This window comes from Capra hircus, chromosome 4 (assembly GCF_001704415.2).
Source record: "Capra hircus breed San Clemente chromosome 4, ASM170441v1, whole genome shotgun sequence".
In the NCBI taxonomy this organism is placed as follows: Eukaryota; Metazoa; Chordata; class Mammalia; order Artiodactyla; family Bovidae; genus Capra; species Capra hircus.
In genome coordinates this window covers 54,531,451-54,546,301 of record NC_030811.1, presented here as the reverse complement: position 1 = coordinate 54,546,301, position 14,851 = coordinate 54,531,451, and the positions used below count along the sequence as shown (strand labels likewise).

Genomic DNA, 14,851 nt, shown 5'->3' with positions numbered 1-14,851 from the left:
ACAAAAGAAAACTCAGTAAAGAACAGGTACTGTTTAGATCACAGAATAAAACTTAATAACAGCATTACTATCACAGCAGTGGCAGGTTCCATTTCTTGTTATTGCCCAAGTCACTTTTCAAAAGCACAATCTAAAGTGTTTTCAAAGACTCTTAAGAACCTGTTATTTGAGTAAGAACCAAAGAGGCAAAAGGCTTATTAGTTCAGCAGATGTCTAGTTAGTCCTTCTCATAAATACTTATTTTTGCCTTTGATCCAGAGTTTGGGAAAATTCAACCATAACACCTAATAAGCTTTCCAAGCACATATTACCACATGGGGTGTTTCAAACAAAGAGGCAAAAATAAAACTAATATAAGCACAGAAACCCCAGCACATAAAAACAACAAAACAGGAATTAAGGGGGACAAAAAAAAGCTAAAAACATGTAACTTGATCATCTGAGTCACTAAAGATGCCAACTAGTATATCTATGTTCTTAAACATATACTTACTCATTATCATTTACTAAAGATATTGATGAAGATATTTATGTACTAAACGGTGAAACTACAAAAATATGCCTGAGAATGGTAGACAACAATTTTGAAATCATGGTGACCCCTTAGGAGGGAGAAGAAAAGGTTAGAGCATTAACTGTATCAGTAACTTTTTTATTAAAAAAAATACAATATGAAGCACACAAAAGAAAATATTCAAGTCTCTAACAGCATTTCCCCTCTCCTTAAATGTTTATTACTTCAGAGCTTTTGGTTAGGTGTTGGAGAAGACTCTTGAGAGTCCCTTGGACTGCAAGGAGATCCAACCAGTCCATCCTAAAGGAGATCAGTCCTGGGTGTTCATTGGAAGGACTGATGCTAAAGCTGAAACTCCAGTCCTTTGGCCACCTCATGTGAAGAGCTGACTCATTTGAAAAGACCCTGAATCTGGTAAAGATTGAGGGCGGGAGGAGAAGGGGACGACAGAGGATGAGATGGTTGGATGGCATCACTGACTTGATGGACATGAGTCTGAGTGAACTCTGGGAGTTGGTGATGGTCAGGGAGGCCTGGCGTGCTGCAATTCATGGGGTCGCAAAGAGTCAGACACAACCGAGCGACTGAACTGAGTCCAGTCTTCTTATGATCTTACACAAAATGTGAGGCCTAATCTCAAAGCTAGGCCCACATTTTCTTTTTAATTTTTTCTTTAATTCTTTTAAATTTAGATATAATTGACATACACAATGATATTAGTTTCAGGTGTATAATGTAACAATTTGTTATTTGTATATATTGCTAAATGATCACCACAATAAGTCTAGGTTACATCCATCACCACACACAGTTATAATCACGTGTCTGTGTGTGTGATGGGATCTTTTACAATCTACTGTCTAAGCAATTTTCAAATACACAATACAGTACTATTAACTATAGTCACCATGCTGTATATTCCATCCTCAGGACTTCTCAGACCCACATGTTCTAACTTCCCATCCTTGAGGGTTTGGCCACAGCTCACAGTGACACTCAGAAAGGATGAGCAGGAGTGCAGTAGGGTTTATGAAATCAGTGTAGCACCATGGTTAAGGGCAGGGGCCTGGAGTCAGACAGCCCTGGTTCACATCCCCACTCCACCACTCCCTTGCTGAGACTTGGGCAAATCAACTAACTTCTCAGCGCTTCAGTCTCCTGAGAAATAGAACCAATGAATGGAATTACTGTGAGGATTACATAGGCTGATACACTTAGAATGGTATATAGCCCTTAGCAATTACAAATACCGAATGATCAAGCAAATGAAATGCCATTCAGGCAGGATTCAGAATCTAAATTGGAAACAGCAAGAATCTGGGTCTGGTTTAGCTTGAAATCTTCTCACACAAAACACTTTATTGGTTTAACTTGAAAATAAAGAGAGATTTCAGAATATCTAGTACATATAAAGAAACTAATGATCACCTATAATCCAAAACTAATTACCACTATCATTTAAGCAAACATATGTCAAGTAAGTTTGTGAATGAAGTTAACATAACAAGAAAAACCTAACAGATTCTTTCCTAACTCAATAAAGTTAAGGGTATATGCTAAAAACAATATCAATAATAGTCACTACAGATATATGCATATATCATTATGCATATACACATGCATATTTTCAAAACATTTTATTTTTTAATTAGTGAGAAATTGCTTTATAATTTTGTGTTGGTTTCTACCATACCTCATAGTTTTGATTTGCATTTCTCTAATAATGAGCGATGTTGAGCATCTTTTCAAGTGTTTATTGGCTATCTGTCACTTATATATATGTTTTTAAAGCATATAAAATTACTTTGAATAGGGGTTGACAAATCAAGGGTCATGGAACTAAGAATAGTTTTTATGTTTTTAAAGGGTTGTTAAAAAAAGAAAAAAACAAAAAACAGAAGAGAGCCACAGAGATCCACAAAGCCTAAAACACTTACTGTGTTTACTACGGAAAATGTTTGTTGAGCCCTGACTGAGAAAACAGACATGGAATACTCTTGGGGAGCACAGTTGGAAGTTTCACTTTTTATATAACACACTTGAATTATTTTTCACTTTCCGTTTTACAAAAAAAGGTTGCCATTTTTTAAATGACTTTTTTTTTTTTTAACTGGAGGATAACTACTTTACAACGCTGTGTTAGCTCCTACTGTACAACAATGTGAATCAGCCCTCAGTATATACATATCCCCTCCCTTGTGAGCCCCCCTCCCACTGCCCTCGCCCCAGCCCTCTAGGACATCACAGAGCACCCAGCTGAGCTCCTTGTGCTCTGCAGCAGCTTCCCACTAGCTGTCTATTTCACACACGGTGGTGTAGATGCGTTAACGCTCCTCTCTCCTTCCTACCCTGTGCCCACATGTCTGTCCTCTGCATGTGCAGCTCTATTCCTGCTCTGCAAAGAGATGTTTCAGTACCATTAAAAAAAATTTTTTTTAATTAAAATAAAAAGAACCTATTTTCTCAAAGAAAGGCACTTTTAAATTTTTACTTTTTAAGAGAAACCAAGGGCATGTGAGAATCAAGGACCCTGAGTTAAGTCTCTGTATGGGTGACAAGTCTCTCCAATACCAAATAAAGGAAATGCAGAAGACTCTGGGGCCCGCTTCTCGTGGCTGCTGCCCTGTTCCCACTGCTACCAATGCTAAAGCACCTCCTATATCTAAATGCCTTTTAATCCTAGACTTTAGTACTAATGTTCACGTCTGGGGGGTGGAGGGGGGGAAGGAACAGTGAAGAGGTAACCTGGAGGTCTTCTCTGAATTATTATTAAATACACAGAATTTGAGAAAAGGTAGTTCGTAAATAAGAGATCAGAATCTCCTAGTCTATCCCCCAAATTTACCAAACAGCTCTCCAAACGAAGAGCACTATGGGCTTCTTTACTCAGCCTGGCCACCACTTCCAGTAGCTGCGGGGGTCAGGAAGGTGGCCACTCCATCTTAGTTGCGTTCAGGCATGTTACCAATCACACTGCCCACACCAGCAAAGGACATGCCAGGAACACACTGTCACCAGCCTTCTCTCTCTCTGTAAAAGCCATCCATATCTACAAAGGGATCCTGGGACATAAGGGTAGCCCCCTCTTATGAGAGCACACAGGGGCAACTACTTTTTCCATTTTGCTCAGGAAGAGATCTCTTTCCTTTTTGTTCCACTCTGACAAGAAGCACATAAAAGGCAGCTTTGACATCTATGCATCTAAGTTAACGTGAAAATCGCATGGTTAGAGCCACTGCATTCTACTCACATAGGATGTTTTGGACTCAGCGTCCCAACAGTCACAGGCATAATGGGCCATCTCATTCTCCATGTGCTGCCGGAAGCGGAGCTTCTCCGGAGAGACTCCAACCTTCACGAGGTAGAGGTAGATGCGGCCAATGAAATAGCCCAACACCGAGTTGTTAATCACACCCTAAAATAAATGAATAAACAAACTCATAGATAAGTAGGCAAGCAACATGCAAACAAGCACAGAGGAATTTTAAAAAATCACAAACATTAAGGCTTCTGAAGGCCAAGGTGCCATTTTCCATTGAGTCATTTATCATCTACTGAAAAATCTTTGAAACACAAAGCAAGCTAATGTATACAGCTTTCAGAATGATCTGAAACACCCAAAAATGTGATTAGGGCTATTTTCAAAAGTTTACCTGTCAAGATTAACAAGCAGATAATAATGAATGATGTCATTCAAAATCTTTCCACCATACTCGCTGGGTCAGCAAAAATTCAGCCTATTACCTCATACCTTCTAAATCTACAGTACTAAAAATGACATTCACAGTAATGACCCTAAGGAATGGCATATATTCCTTCTGAATTAACAAAAGTCATAAGACATGCTGAGAGGACTTTAATGTATTCTTATCCACTAAAATTTGTGAACCCCATATAGTATAAATCCCCTTACAACTTTAGTACAGAAGGGTTTTAGAAATCGTCTAGCCCCATCTCCTCCCACCTGCAGGGTTCTTCTCTGCAAAATGGCTGACAAATTATCACTCAGCCTCCACCTGAATTTTTCAGACAGGAAGCTCACTGTTCCCAGGGCAATTCATTCCATTATTAGGCAGCAACTACTGTTACCAAGTTTTTACTCACTCATTTCTCTAGGCAAATAATCATAGAGAAATTCTATTATATGCAAGCCCTTATCCCAATTGTTACGGGTAATACAAAGGAGTTTAAAATAAAGGGCTTGCTTCCTGTGAGTCAAAATGTCTCCCCCAAAGCAGTCCATATTGTTAAAAGTCAGATTGATGGGGGACTTCCCTGGTAGTCCAGTGGTTAGAATCTGCCTGCCAATGCAGGGGACACGCATTCGATCCTTAGGCTGGGAAGACTCCAGCTATTGTGGGGCAACTAAGCTGGTGTGCCACAACTACTGAGTCTGAGCCCTACAGTCTGCAAGCTGCAACTACTGAGCCCACACACCACAACTACACAAGCCTAAGAGCCTAGAGCTCGTGCTCCACAGCTCGAGAAGCCACCACAATGAGAAGCCCACACCGCAACTAGAGAAAGTCTGCATGTAGCAATGAAGACGAGTGTGGCCAAAAAAAAAAAAAAAACTGATGCGGTACAACTCAAACCAACAAAGTTTTTCCACATGCCCTACTAAATTTTTTTCATGTTAGTCCCAATGGCCCACACATTGGCATATTCAGGTAATTCCCTCCCACTATAAAAACAGTGTGTAATAAATACTGTAAAAAAAAAAAAAAACCACATACTACATCAAAATAAAGTGACTGTCAAAACATTTTATCATCCAGTACACAGAATCTGCTAAGTGCTGAACTCCAGGAAGAAGTATGCTCTAAATTAAGTTATCTATGGAATCTTACCTGCTCAACAGCATCTCCCAGGCGCATTTTCCGAGCAGACTGTCCGCTGACCTGGGCTTTCGCTGAATACAAATAAAGGTAAATGTCTGCCACATTCTGGAACTTGGGATGGTCTTTCTCACTGGGATCTACAAAATGCTCAATTTCTGCCATTGTGAATTCTCTGAAAGCAAAAATACAAAGGATAAAAGTGGCACACTTAAAAAAAATGAACAAAGCCCTTATTTTAAACTTCATTTTACAATAACACAGAATGATATGGAAAATAGTTGTTAAAGAACAGATTGATAACAGTTTTTTCTAAATTAGGAAAACCCAGGAACTTCCCTGGTGATCCCATGGTTAAGACTTTGCTTTTCAATGCAGGGATGTGGGTTCACTCCCTGGTTGGGAGTGATCTTGATCTTGATCCCACATGCCTCCTGGCCGAAAAACCAGAACATAAAACTGAAACAATAATATAACAAATTCAATAAAGGCTTTAAAAATGGTCCACATCAAAAAACAATCTTTAAAAAATAAAATTTAAGAGAATCTGAGCAAATGTCAGACACACACAAAAAATGAGTTACTGAATAGTGCTTTCCAAATAAAACCATTTTCCTTAAAGCACTGTCAAGTCTTTACTAATGCACACTAAATGAAGTGCCTGATATTTACTTCTCAAAGAATGGCAATTAAAAGTGAATTTAGCTTTTATAACAGTCTGATTTCTTCCTTTTTATTGCTCTGAACAAGTAAATGACTGATGATGGCACCATACAGTTGGTGTCTTTAGAGTAACAGCTTCCTAAATGATGTGTTATTCAAGGCAGAGGACGTAAAGCATGAATTGAACAAGCTAACATCAAACGAACTGCATAATGATGAGATAAATATGCACATAGTAATGGTTTCCCAAAAAGATTTCCCTGAATGGCAATTTAGTAGCTATTGGGGGGGGGGGGAATGTTTTAAGTTAATTTTATGAGTCAAAATCAAATCTCTCTTCTTTTAAAACACACATACATAATTTACTAGGGCACTTCCATGATTATCTCAGATGTTTTAGAAGTAACGAAAAATTGCTTAAATGGGTCCTAAAAATACATGAAATGCACTGCAAAAGAGCTTTGATTTTTTTTTTTTACTTTTACTTTTTAATGTCATCTCTTGTTCAGTCCAGCAGCACCTATATCTTAATTGCCTTTCAAAAGCTATCAAACATCTTCTGCAAGCATAGCAATGAGAGACAGACAAGAGAAGCTTGATGTCTGTCCTCACAAAGCTTCCAACCAGGACGACAGCAAGAGAACACCTAAAATGAAGGGCAGATCAAAATAAAGACCCTGCCCAGAATCCCCAGATAATCAGCTGCCAAAGTCCTGTCAATTAATCCAAGCTCACAGACAGGAGACGGAGATCATCACAAGCACTGACTGTATCAGCTGTCTCTCGTCTTTGAGTTCAGAGACTCTACCTGAACTGTGGAGACAAAATAGTCATCAGACTAGAAGACAGAGCCAGACAATCAAAATGAAATTTAATTTTAAAAAATTTCATATGGACAACTGATACTCCCCACCTAAACGAAAGGGATCACAGCTATACAAAGACTTACCACCTGCCAACTCTAAGTCAAGAAGAAGCTGAAACATTAAACAAGTCCTAGCCCTGCTGCTGTGGCTGCTGCTAAGTCACTTCAGTTGTGTCCAACTCTTGTGCGACCCCATAGACGGCAGCCCACCAGGCTCCCCCATCCCTGGGATTCTCCAGGCAAGAATACTGGAGCGGGGTGCCATTGCCTTCTCCGTCCTAGCCCTACCATGGAATAAAAACCATGGAGATACTGACTTGTGAAGGATGAATGGATTTCCACCAGGATTCTGCAGAGGCACATGACAAAATCAACCAAAATCCAGAAGACCAGGAAATAAAATGGCAGGAAGCCCCAGTGGACTTTCCCCCATAAACTCCTGGGACCGTTTCTCTGTTCTAAACTGCTTTCCCTGCTTATCACTTTTTATTCCACAGGCCCCAAGTTTTGCCTTAATTCATGGTCCTTTATAATCACTCAATGGTTACTCTCTTTGATGTAAACCCTCTCCAAAACACTGGCTTTAGACAAGCTCAGTCTCAGACAGCTATTCTGAAAGCACGCTTGCAGACATTTTCTTTTCCAAAAGCAAAAGGAAAAAAGACATGGAGAAACCCAGAGACTGAGAAATAAGACAAATTCAAGTCTGACAAGTTTGTCAATGTTATAATACCCAGTTAAAATTTAGCACTATTTTTCATTTTGCAGCAAGGCTCAGCAGGTCCTCCCCATTCCACTTCTCTAAGTTGTACAAGCTCCTTCCTCGTGAACTCTCCCTTTCCTAGACCATTCAGCTGAAGGGACTACAGGCCTGAAGATAAAGTCTGGTGAGAACATAGGAGCATCTCCTCAGAGGGTGTCACCAGGACTCATAAGATTAGGCAGGGGCTTTGCATGCTCTGATAGTTATAGGAGGGATATGCGATGCCTGATGCTTGTAATTTCAGCAAGTAAGATCCATAGTTCAGTTGGTAAAGAATCTGCTTGCGATGCAGGAGATCCCAGTTCGATTCCTGGGTTAGGAAGATCCCTTAGAGGAGGGCATGGCAACCCACTCCAGTATTCTTGCCTGGAGAATCCCCACGGACAGAGGAGCCTGGCGGGCTACACTCCATGGGGTCACAAAGAGTCGGACACGACTGGGAGACTAAGCACAGCATGACAAGAAGAGAACAAAGGAAGTGGGTGGGCTGCTGGGGCTGTGGAAAATACTCTGGAGTCTAAGAAAAAGAAAGTGAAGTTTACCAACACAGCCCATTTTATATGAAATTTATTACCTTAAAATATCACTAAGAAAATGTACAGAAATTGCAAAAAACCTAAGTCATAAATAGCTAACTCATAATGAGAAAAACATAACTCAGCAGGGCCAAGACGCCTTCCTGCACATTCCTGGATACATCTGACAAAGGGAGGTTATTAGAATAGGGACAAGAGACTGTCTGAACTAGAGCAGACAGAAGCAGGCTTGCTAGCTGGACTTTCTGTCATAAAGGTGCCCCAAATATGTGGAGGAATACCAGCTGGCTACTGAAACACCCTCACCCCAACACCGGCAACACTGTCTGCCCTGGATGCCTAGGATGGCCCTCCTGCCATAACCCTCACCTCCTTCTAAATCACCCTACTCTCATCTCCACCACCACTTCCAGGAAATGCCTACGTTGACAATCAAGATCTTGCCATCCTCAAAACAGAACATGAACAAGGGGAAAAGATCATTTTGGAGCAGATGTGAAACGTCAGCTATTCACCCCTTCCCTTCAAACCACACAGTCACTCCAAACCGCCCATCATCCCAGAGACTACAACTGAAGGTAACAAACATGAAACAAACTTTTTTGGAGGATAAAAATAAAGATATGATCATGTAAGAAAGGACTTCCCTGGTGGTACAGTGGATAAGAATCTGCCTGCCAATGCAGTGGACACAGGTTTGAGCCCTGGTCAGGGAAGATGCCAAGCGGCGGGCAACAACTAAGCCTGGGCACTACAACTACTGAGCATGCGCCCTAGAGCCAGCGCTCTGCCACAGGAGAAGCCGCCCCAGTGAGAAGTCTGTGCACCGCAACAAAGAGCAGTCCATGCTTGCGGCAACTAGAGAAAGCCCGTGAGCAGCAACGAAGACCCAGTGCAACCAAAAAGAAATAAGTTTAAAAATGAGGGTAAGCAAGAAGAAAGCTGTTTCAAATCAGCAAGCCTTTGTTTCCACTTCAATGCAAAAGTCACTCACTAATTTCACCAGCAGAACACCATGGGTGGTACCTGACTCTGATCAGTCCAGATCGAGGGGAGATCTCATTTCTGAAAGAATTTCCAATCTGGGCAGCAGCAAAAGGCAACTTTCCTTGGTTGAATTCCAAAAGCCGTTTGAAATTCAGGAAAATCCCCTGTGCAGTTTCTGGTCTCAAATATCTATAAATTTAAACAAACCAGTCTGTTACAAAGGAAGAAATCATGTTTTCCAATAAATCTGAAATTCTAAATACATATCCTAAAAGTCCTAAATATACTATTCACACAAAGCTGTATGGGCCCTAAAAATGTTTTAGAAATAGATATTTTCCTCAGTAGCAAACATTCTCACACAGGTAACAGAGAAGGTATCAGGTGATTGGTATGGAAATACCAGTTAGAAATGTCATTTTATTTCATCACTCCAGTGAATCAAAGATGACTTCTCTCATGATGTCTCTAAAACTTCAGATATTCTCCTGATTAATCACTTACTTTGGAGGCAGATGACAGTTTTAGATCCTTTTAAAAATAAAGTTAAGCATCCCTCTGCTGTTAACCCACATCAAAGCATAACCGTGGAACTATTAATAAAAAGAAGCCAGTACAGGCTGACAATTAACATCAGAACTCACTCAACAAAACCATTACATCACAGCAGGCAATTTTCAAGGCTTTCCATATAATTTTCTTCTTTGTACCCAGAGACACAAAGAAATAGGGAAATCCAGAATGATCAAATCTTTGTGGTATTTTGTATTTTCAGCCCAAGGCTGCTTCTGATTTTCTCCACATTTTAAAAAGACATAGTCACTCAAATATACCATTATAGCCATTGTTTTCTTTTCAATTTCACAGAAAATATTCTGTGCAAAATATCACACAAGAAAGCACTCTCAAGAACTTACTTCAAAAGAAACGTTTTATGGAAAAAAATTTTTAAACAAAAAATAAAATTTTACCGTCTTCTCACTCTAATATATCAATTCTTTTTATTTTTTGGTTTTTATCCAAATATAAGCATAGTTACAGTTACTATGCATATTTATTAAGTAGAATGTACTAAATTATTAATTCTTTCTTTTATGCTTTTCCATTTTATAAAAAAACAGTAAAATTTTCTTATTAACAGTTGCAGAGTATTCTACTAAAATAAACTACTATCATTTATTTAGCAGTCCTCAAATTACTGGATGAATAGGTTATTTTTACTTTCAATTTATATACTCTATTTTTTTTTTTTTTTGGCAAAGTAGTCACATTTGTTTTCACATCCATAATAAAATCCCATTATGTTACTGCTTAAAGACATAGAGCAAGAATTAGATGTTATAAACCACTTTCAGAGCACAGGTTATCTTGAATTATCTTTTAAAATCCTCTTTTAAAGTAGGAATAGTTAAAGACATATTAAAATTAGCTGTTTTTCATTTTTTCCCCAAGAACTTTACTGAACAACATTTTTGCTGTTTTGTTCCACTATCTTCTATCATTAATTAATATACTCTTGATAAGTATACCTTCCTTTCCTTTTGAATTCTTTCCTTAGATAAATTCACAGCAGTGGGAAGGCAGGTCACAGGTCATGGCCCATTTTATGACTCTCTGTATTAACAAAATGAAAGGCTCATCCTTTGCCTCTTTCCACAAAATATCCTAAACCAGCCCACTGTCTTACTCCAATAATACACGGTCACAATTCGTGTTTGTTATTCTTCACTCGCTACTCCAGGAAGCATGATCTAGTTTTATCTAGCAAAACCTATCCTGTCTTACCCTAAAATGAGACCATGAGAAAAATATCTGAGGCTATGAAATGGAATACTTTGACTAACTTTGCTAACAATGAACAAAGAATCTGAACATATAAATTCTGGATCATACTGCAAACTGTTACAGGTTTTCTACTCTATCTGCAAAAACCACCTTTTAATGAATCAACAAGCTAAATGTATCCGGTCCAACAGGGTAGGCCACTAGTCACATGTCTAGCGATTAAGATCTGTTTCCAGCACAGGGGCCACAGGTTCCATTGCTGGTCGGGGAACTAAGATCCCACATGCCATGTGGCATGGCCAAAAAATAAATAAATAAGTTTAGAAATTCCGTTCCCCAGAAGCACTAGCCCCATTTCAAATGCTCAACAGCCACATGGCAGTGGCTAGTGGCTACCATATTGGACAGCAACAGCTTATAGACTATTTCCAACACTGCAGAAAGTTCCAGTGGGCAGTGTGATCTACACTAAATGGTTTCTAAAGTCTCCCGCAACAATGGGTTCAATATCCTTCAAAATCATTCTTCAACTCTCTCTCCTGCCCTATGCAGGAATAACTATAAGAAGTGATGATTACAGACTTCTGTATTTATGCCCTCCCCCAAATGACAATATATAATAAAAAAAATTATACTCAGAAAGAATTAGAAGAAATAAAATTTTAGAATATATCTATCATTATTTCTCCTTAATATATTTGTGTGTACTTCGTACAAATCATTTTTCAAACATTTTCCTTCATGGTTGCTACTAATGTTTACCTTTTATTACAAGTAGTTATAACAAACTACATAAACAATAAGTGATACATACCCAGGCATGTTTCCTCCAGGCCCAATGAAGGTCTTAAACATTAAGTTAAAAGGCACTGGAGGGGAAAGATCATTTCCAGTAGTGGGAGATTTTACATTATAGTTTACAAAAAGATCTGCAAGTTCTTGCTGTCCATAGTTATCGAGCTGAAGAATACATCAAGAAAATGATTAGTGTAAGAGACTGAGAAAAAACAAGGCATACCAATAAAATATTATATATAAAACCCCACCCACCATTAAAATTCACCCAAAATAAAAAATATCACATTAACCTAATCTTCAAGATGTCTATATTAAAACCATAGCCAATTTACATAGCTTACATTCACCAACAGAGACATGGAGTGTCTTTGTAGGACCGACCTAAAATTCACACGTGTACCATTTCACAATGAAAGATAGGGCAAAATATCTCTTGTTCAATTATAATAGCTACTGGTTGGCAAGAATCATGCAGATAAGTCTACACAATGAATTTTACTATTCTGTATACTTAAGAGTCAGGTGCGCTTCCCTGTCTATTAATTAAATGTGCATGTAACTTTCCTCTCCCATTAGATACCATGGGAGAAGCTTGAAGGCAGAAGCTGTGTCTTATCCACTTCCGCATTTCCCAGTGCACTGCACATCCTATACACTGATGATCAATGCCAAACCCTCTAAAATGATATAGGATCTCCCATTCAAGAACCTCGAATGACGATGACAAACCATCTAATAGTAAAGAATATTTAAACTTAAAAAATGTCTAATAAAAAAATAATTTAAAAAAATGTCTAATAAAAATAATTAGATAAATCAACTAATGATTTATGGCCATTCGGGATCAGAAAATCCTGGGTAAATTGCCCAACTCCACCACAGATGGGTTGTGTGATTCAGGATCAAGTTCCTTCCTAACCTCTCTGAGCCTGTTTGCTTATCTGCAAAATGGGGAGAACAGATTCTGGCCTCGTTTCTTAGCCACAGAGGGTGAATCAATGCCTTTTAGATAAACTATTAATATCATGCTTCATCAAGCTGAGAAGGAATCACAAGCATTAACAGATGCAAAAAATGCTATTATATGCTGAAGCAACAGATGGGCCTCTGCCCAGGAAATCCTTTGGAGCCATTTCAGCATCAGGCCACTTCCATGGGTTTCTAACACTTCACTGAAGATTAAATTGACAAGAATACAGAACCGACCCTTGAACAATACGTGTAACCTACAGCCAGCCCTGTCTATCCACAGTTATTCTGTATCTGCAGATTCAACCACCTAAAAACTGTGTAGTACTATAGAGTTTACTACTGAAACTCATCACAGTGTAAGTGGACTCGCAAAGTTCAAACCATGTTGTTCAAGGGTCGACTGTGTGTGTGTGTGTATGAGATATCACAGATATATATGATATGGCAATCAAAATCAAAATCCAAAACTGTTCTCCTGGAACATATACCTGATGAAACAGAAAGTCAGTGCTCAAACTATAAATTAGGACTTAACGAAACAACTAACTACTTCCTGTTTCTGACAATTTATTTGGAAATGAACGAAGCTGTTAAGATCAAAGACACATACATACAAAATCCCTAATAAATCTACAATTCTGAATGTGAAAGAGAATAATTTAGGTGTAATCTGGGGTTCTTTTCATGTCTTCTTTCTACTAAGGGTCATGTCTTTCAGAAAGGAAAGAAATGAGAAATGAGGGTGTGGCCCTAACAGTATTAAAGTATAAGAATTCATTTTCTAAGCCATAAGCAACAACGTGGAAGAAATGAGTTTCAAAAAGGGAACAGAATATACTTCATATGGCCCAAAATAAATTGGCAGATGAGTCAACAGCCAGATTAAGAACTTTTTCAATTTAAATGACAAAGGAGAAAATTTCTCAGCTAATGTTGGGAAAGCCAGACATTGCAGAGGAAAATCAGCAGGTTTAAAAAAATCAAGGCAACAGTGGAGAAGTGTCCAGTAATTTCCATCAGAGGAAAGCAGTGTCAGGGAGTCCTCAGTTTAGTTGCTCAGTCATGTCCGACTCTTTGCAACCCCATGGACTGCAGCACACCAGGCTTCCCTGTAAATCACCAACTCCGGGAGCTTACTCAAACTCATGTCCATCAAGTCAATGTTGCCATCCAGCCATCTCATCCTCTGTCATGCCCTTCTCCTCCCGCCTTCAATCTTTCCCAGAGTCAGGGTCTTTTCTAGTGAGTCAGTTCTTTGCATCAGGTGGCCAAAGTATTGGGAGTTTCAGCTTCACCATGAGTCCTTCCAATGAATATTCATGACTGGATTCCAACATTCCACTGAATATTCATGACTATGATTGACTGGCTGGATTTCCTTGCAGTCCAAGGGACTCTCAAGAGTCTTCTCCAACAATACAGTTCAAAAGCATCAATTCTTTGGCACTCAGCTTTCTTTATAGTCCAACTCCCACATCCATACATGACTACTGGAAAAACCATAGCTTTGACTAGATGGATCTTTGTTGGCCAAAGTAATGTCTCTGCCTTTTAATATGCTGCCTAGGTTGATCATAGCTTTTCTTCCAAGGAACAAGCATCTTTTAATTTCATAGCTGCAATCACCATCTGCAGTGATTTTGGAGCCCAAGAAAACAAAGTCTGTCACTGTTTCCACTCTTTCCCCATCTATTTGCCATAAAGTGATGGGACCAGGTGCCATGATTTTTTTTTCTGAATGTTGAGTTTTAAGCCAACTTTTTCACTCTCCTCTTTCACTTTCATCAAGAGGCTCTTTAGTTCTTCTTCACTTTCTGCCATAAGGGTCGTGTCATCTGCATGTCTGAGGTTATTGATATTTCTCTTGGCAATCCTGATTCCAGTTTGTGCTTCATCCAGCCCAGCATTTGGCATGATGTACTCTGCATATAAGTTAAATAAGCAGGGGTGACAATATATAGCCTTCATGTACTCCTTTCCTGATTTGCAACCAGTCTGTTGTTCCATGTTCAGTTGTAACTGTGCTTCTTGACCTGCATACAGATTTCTCAGGAGGCAGGTCAGGTGGTCAGGTATTCCCACCTCTTGTAATTTTCCAGAGTTTGTTGTGGTCCACACAATCAAAGGCTT

At 39.1% G+C, this 14,851-nt stretch overlaps 1 protein-coding gene across 1 annotated transcript in view; it reads right to left on the bottom strand.

The window, feature by feature from the left end:
* Window positions 1-14,851, bottom strand: part of GARS (glycyl-tRNA synthetase) — a 72,130-nt gene that overhangs the window by 14,369 nt on the left and 42,910 nt on the right. The window contains exons 9-10 of the mRNA XM_018047109.1: window positions 5,365-5,527; window positions 3,765-3,929 (exon numbers count right to left, since the gene is read on the bottom strand). Coding sequence (XP_017902598.1) covers window positions 3,765-3,929; window positions 5,365-5,527 — 328 coding nt within the window. The remainder of the gene's footprint in view (window positions 1-3,764; window positions 3,930-5,364; window positions 5,528-14,851) is intronic.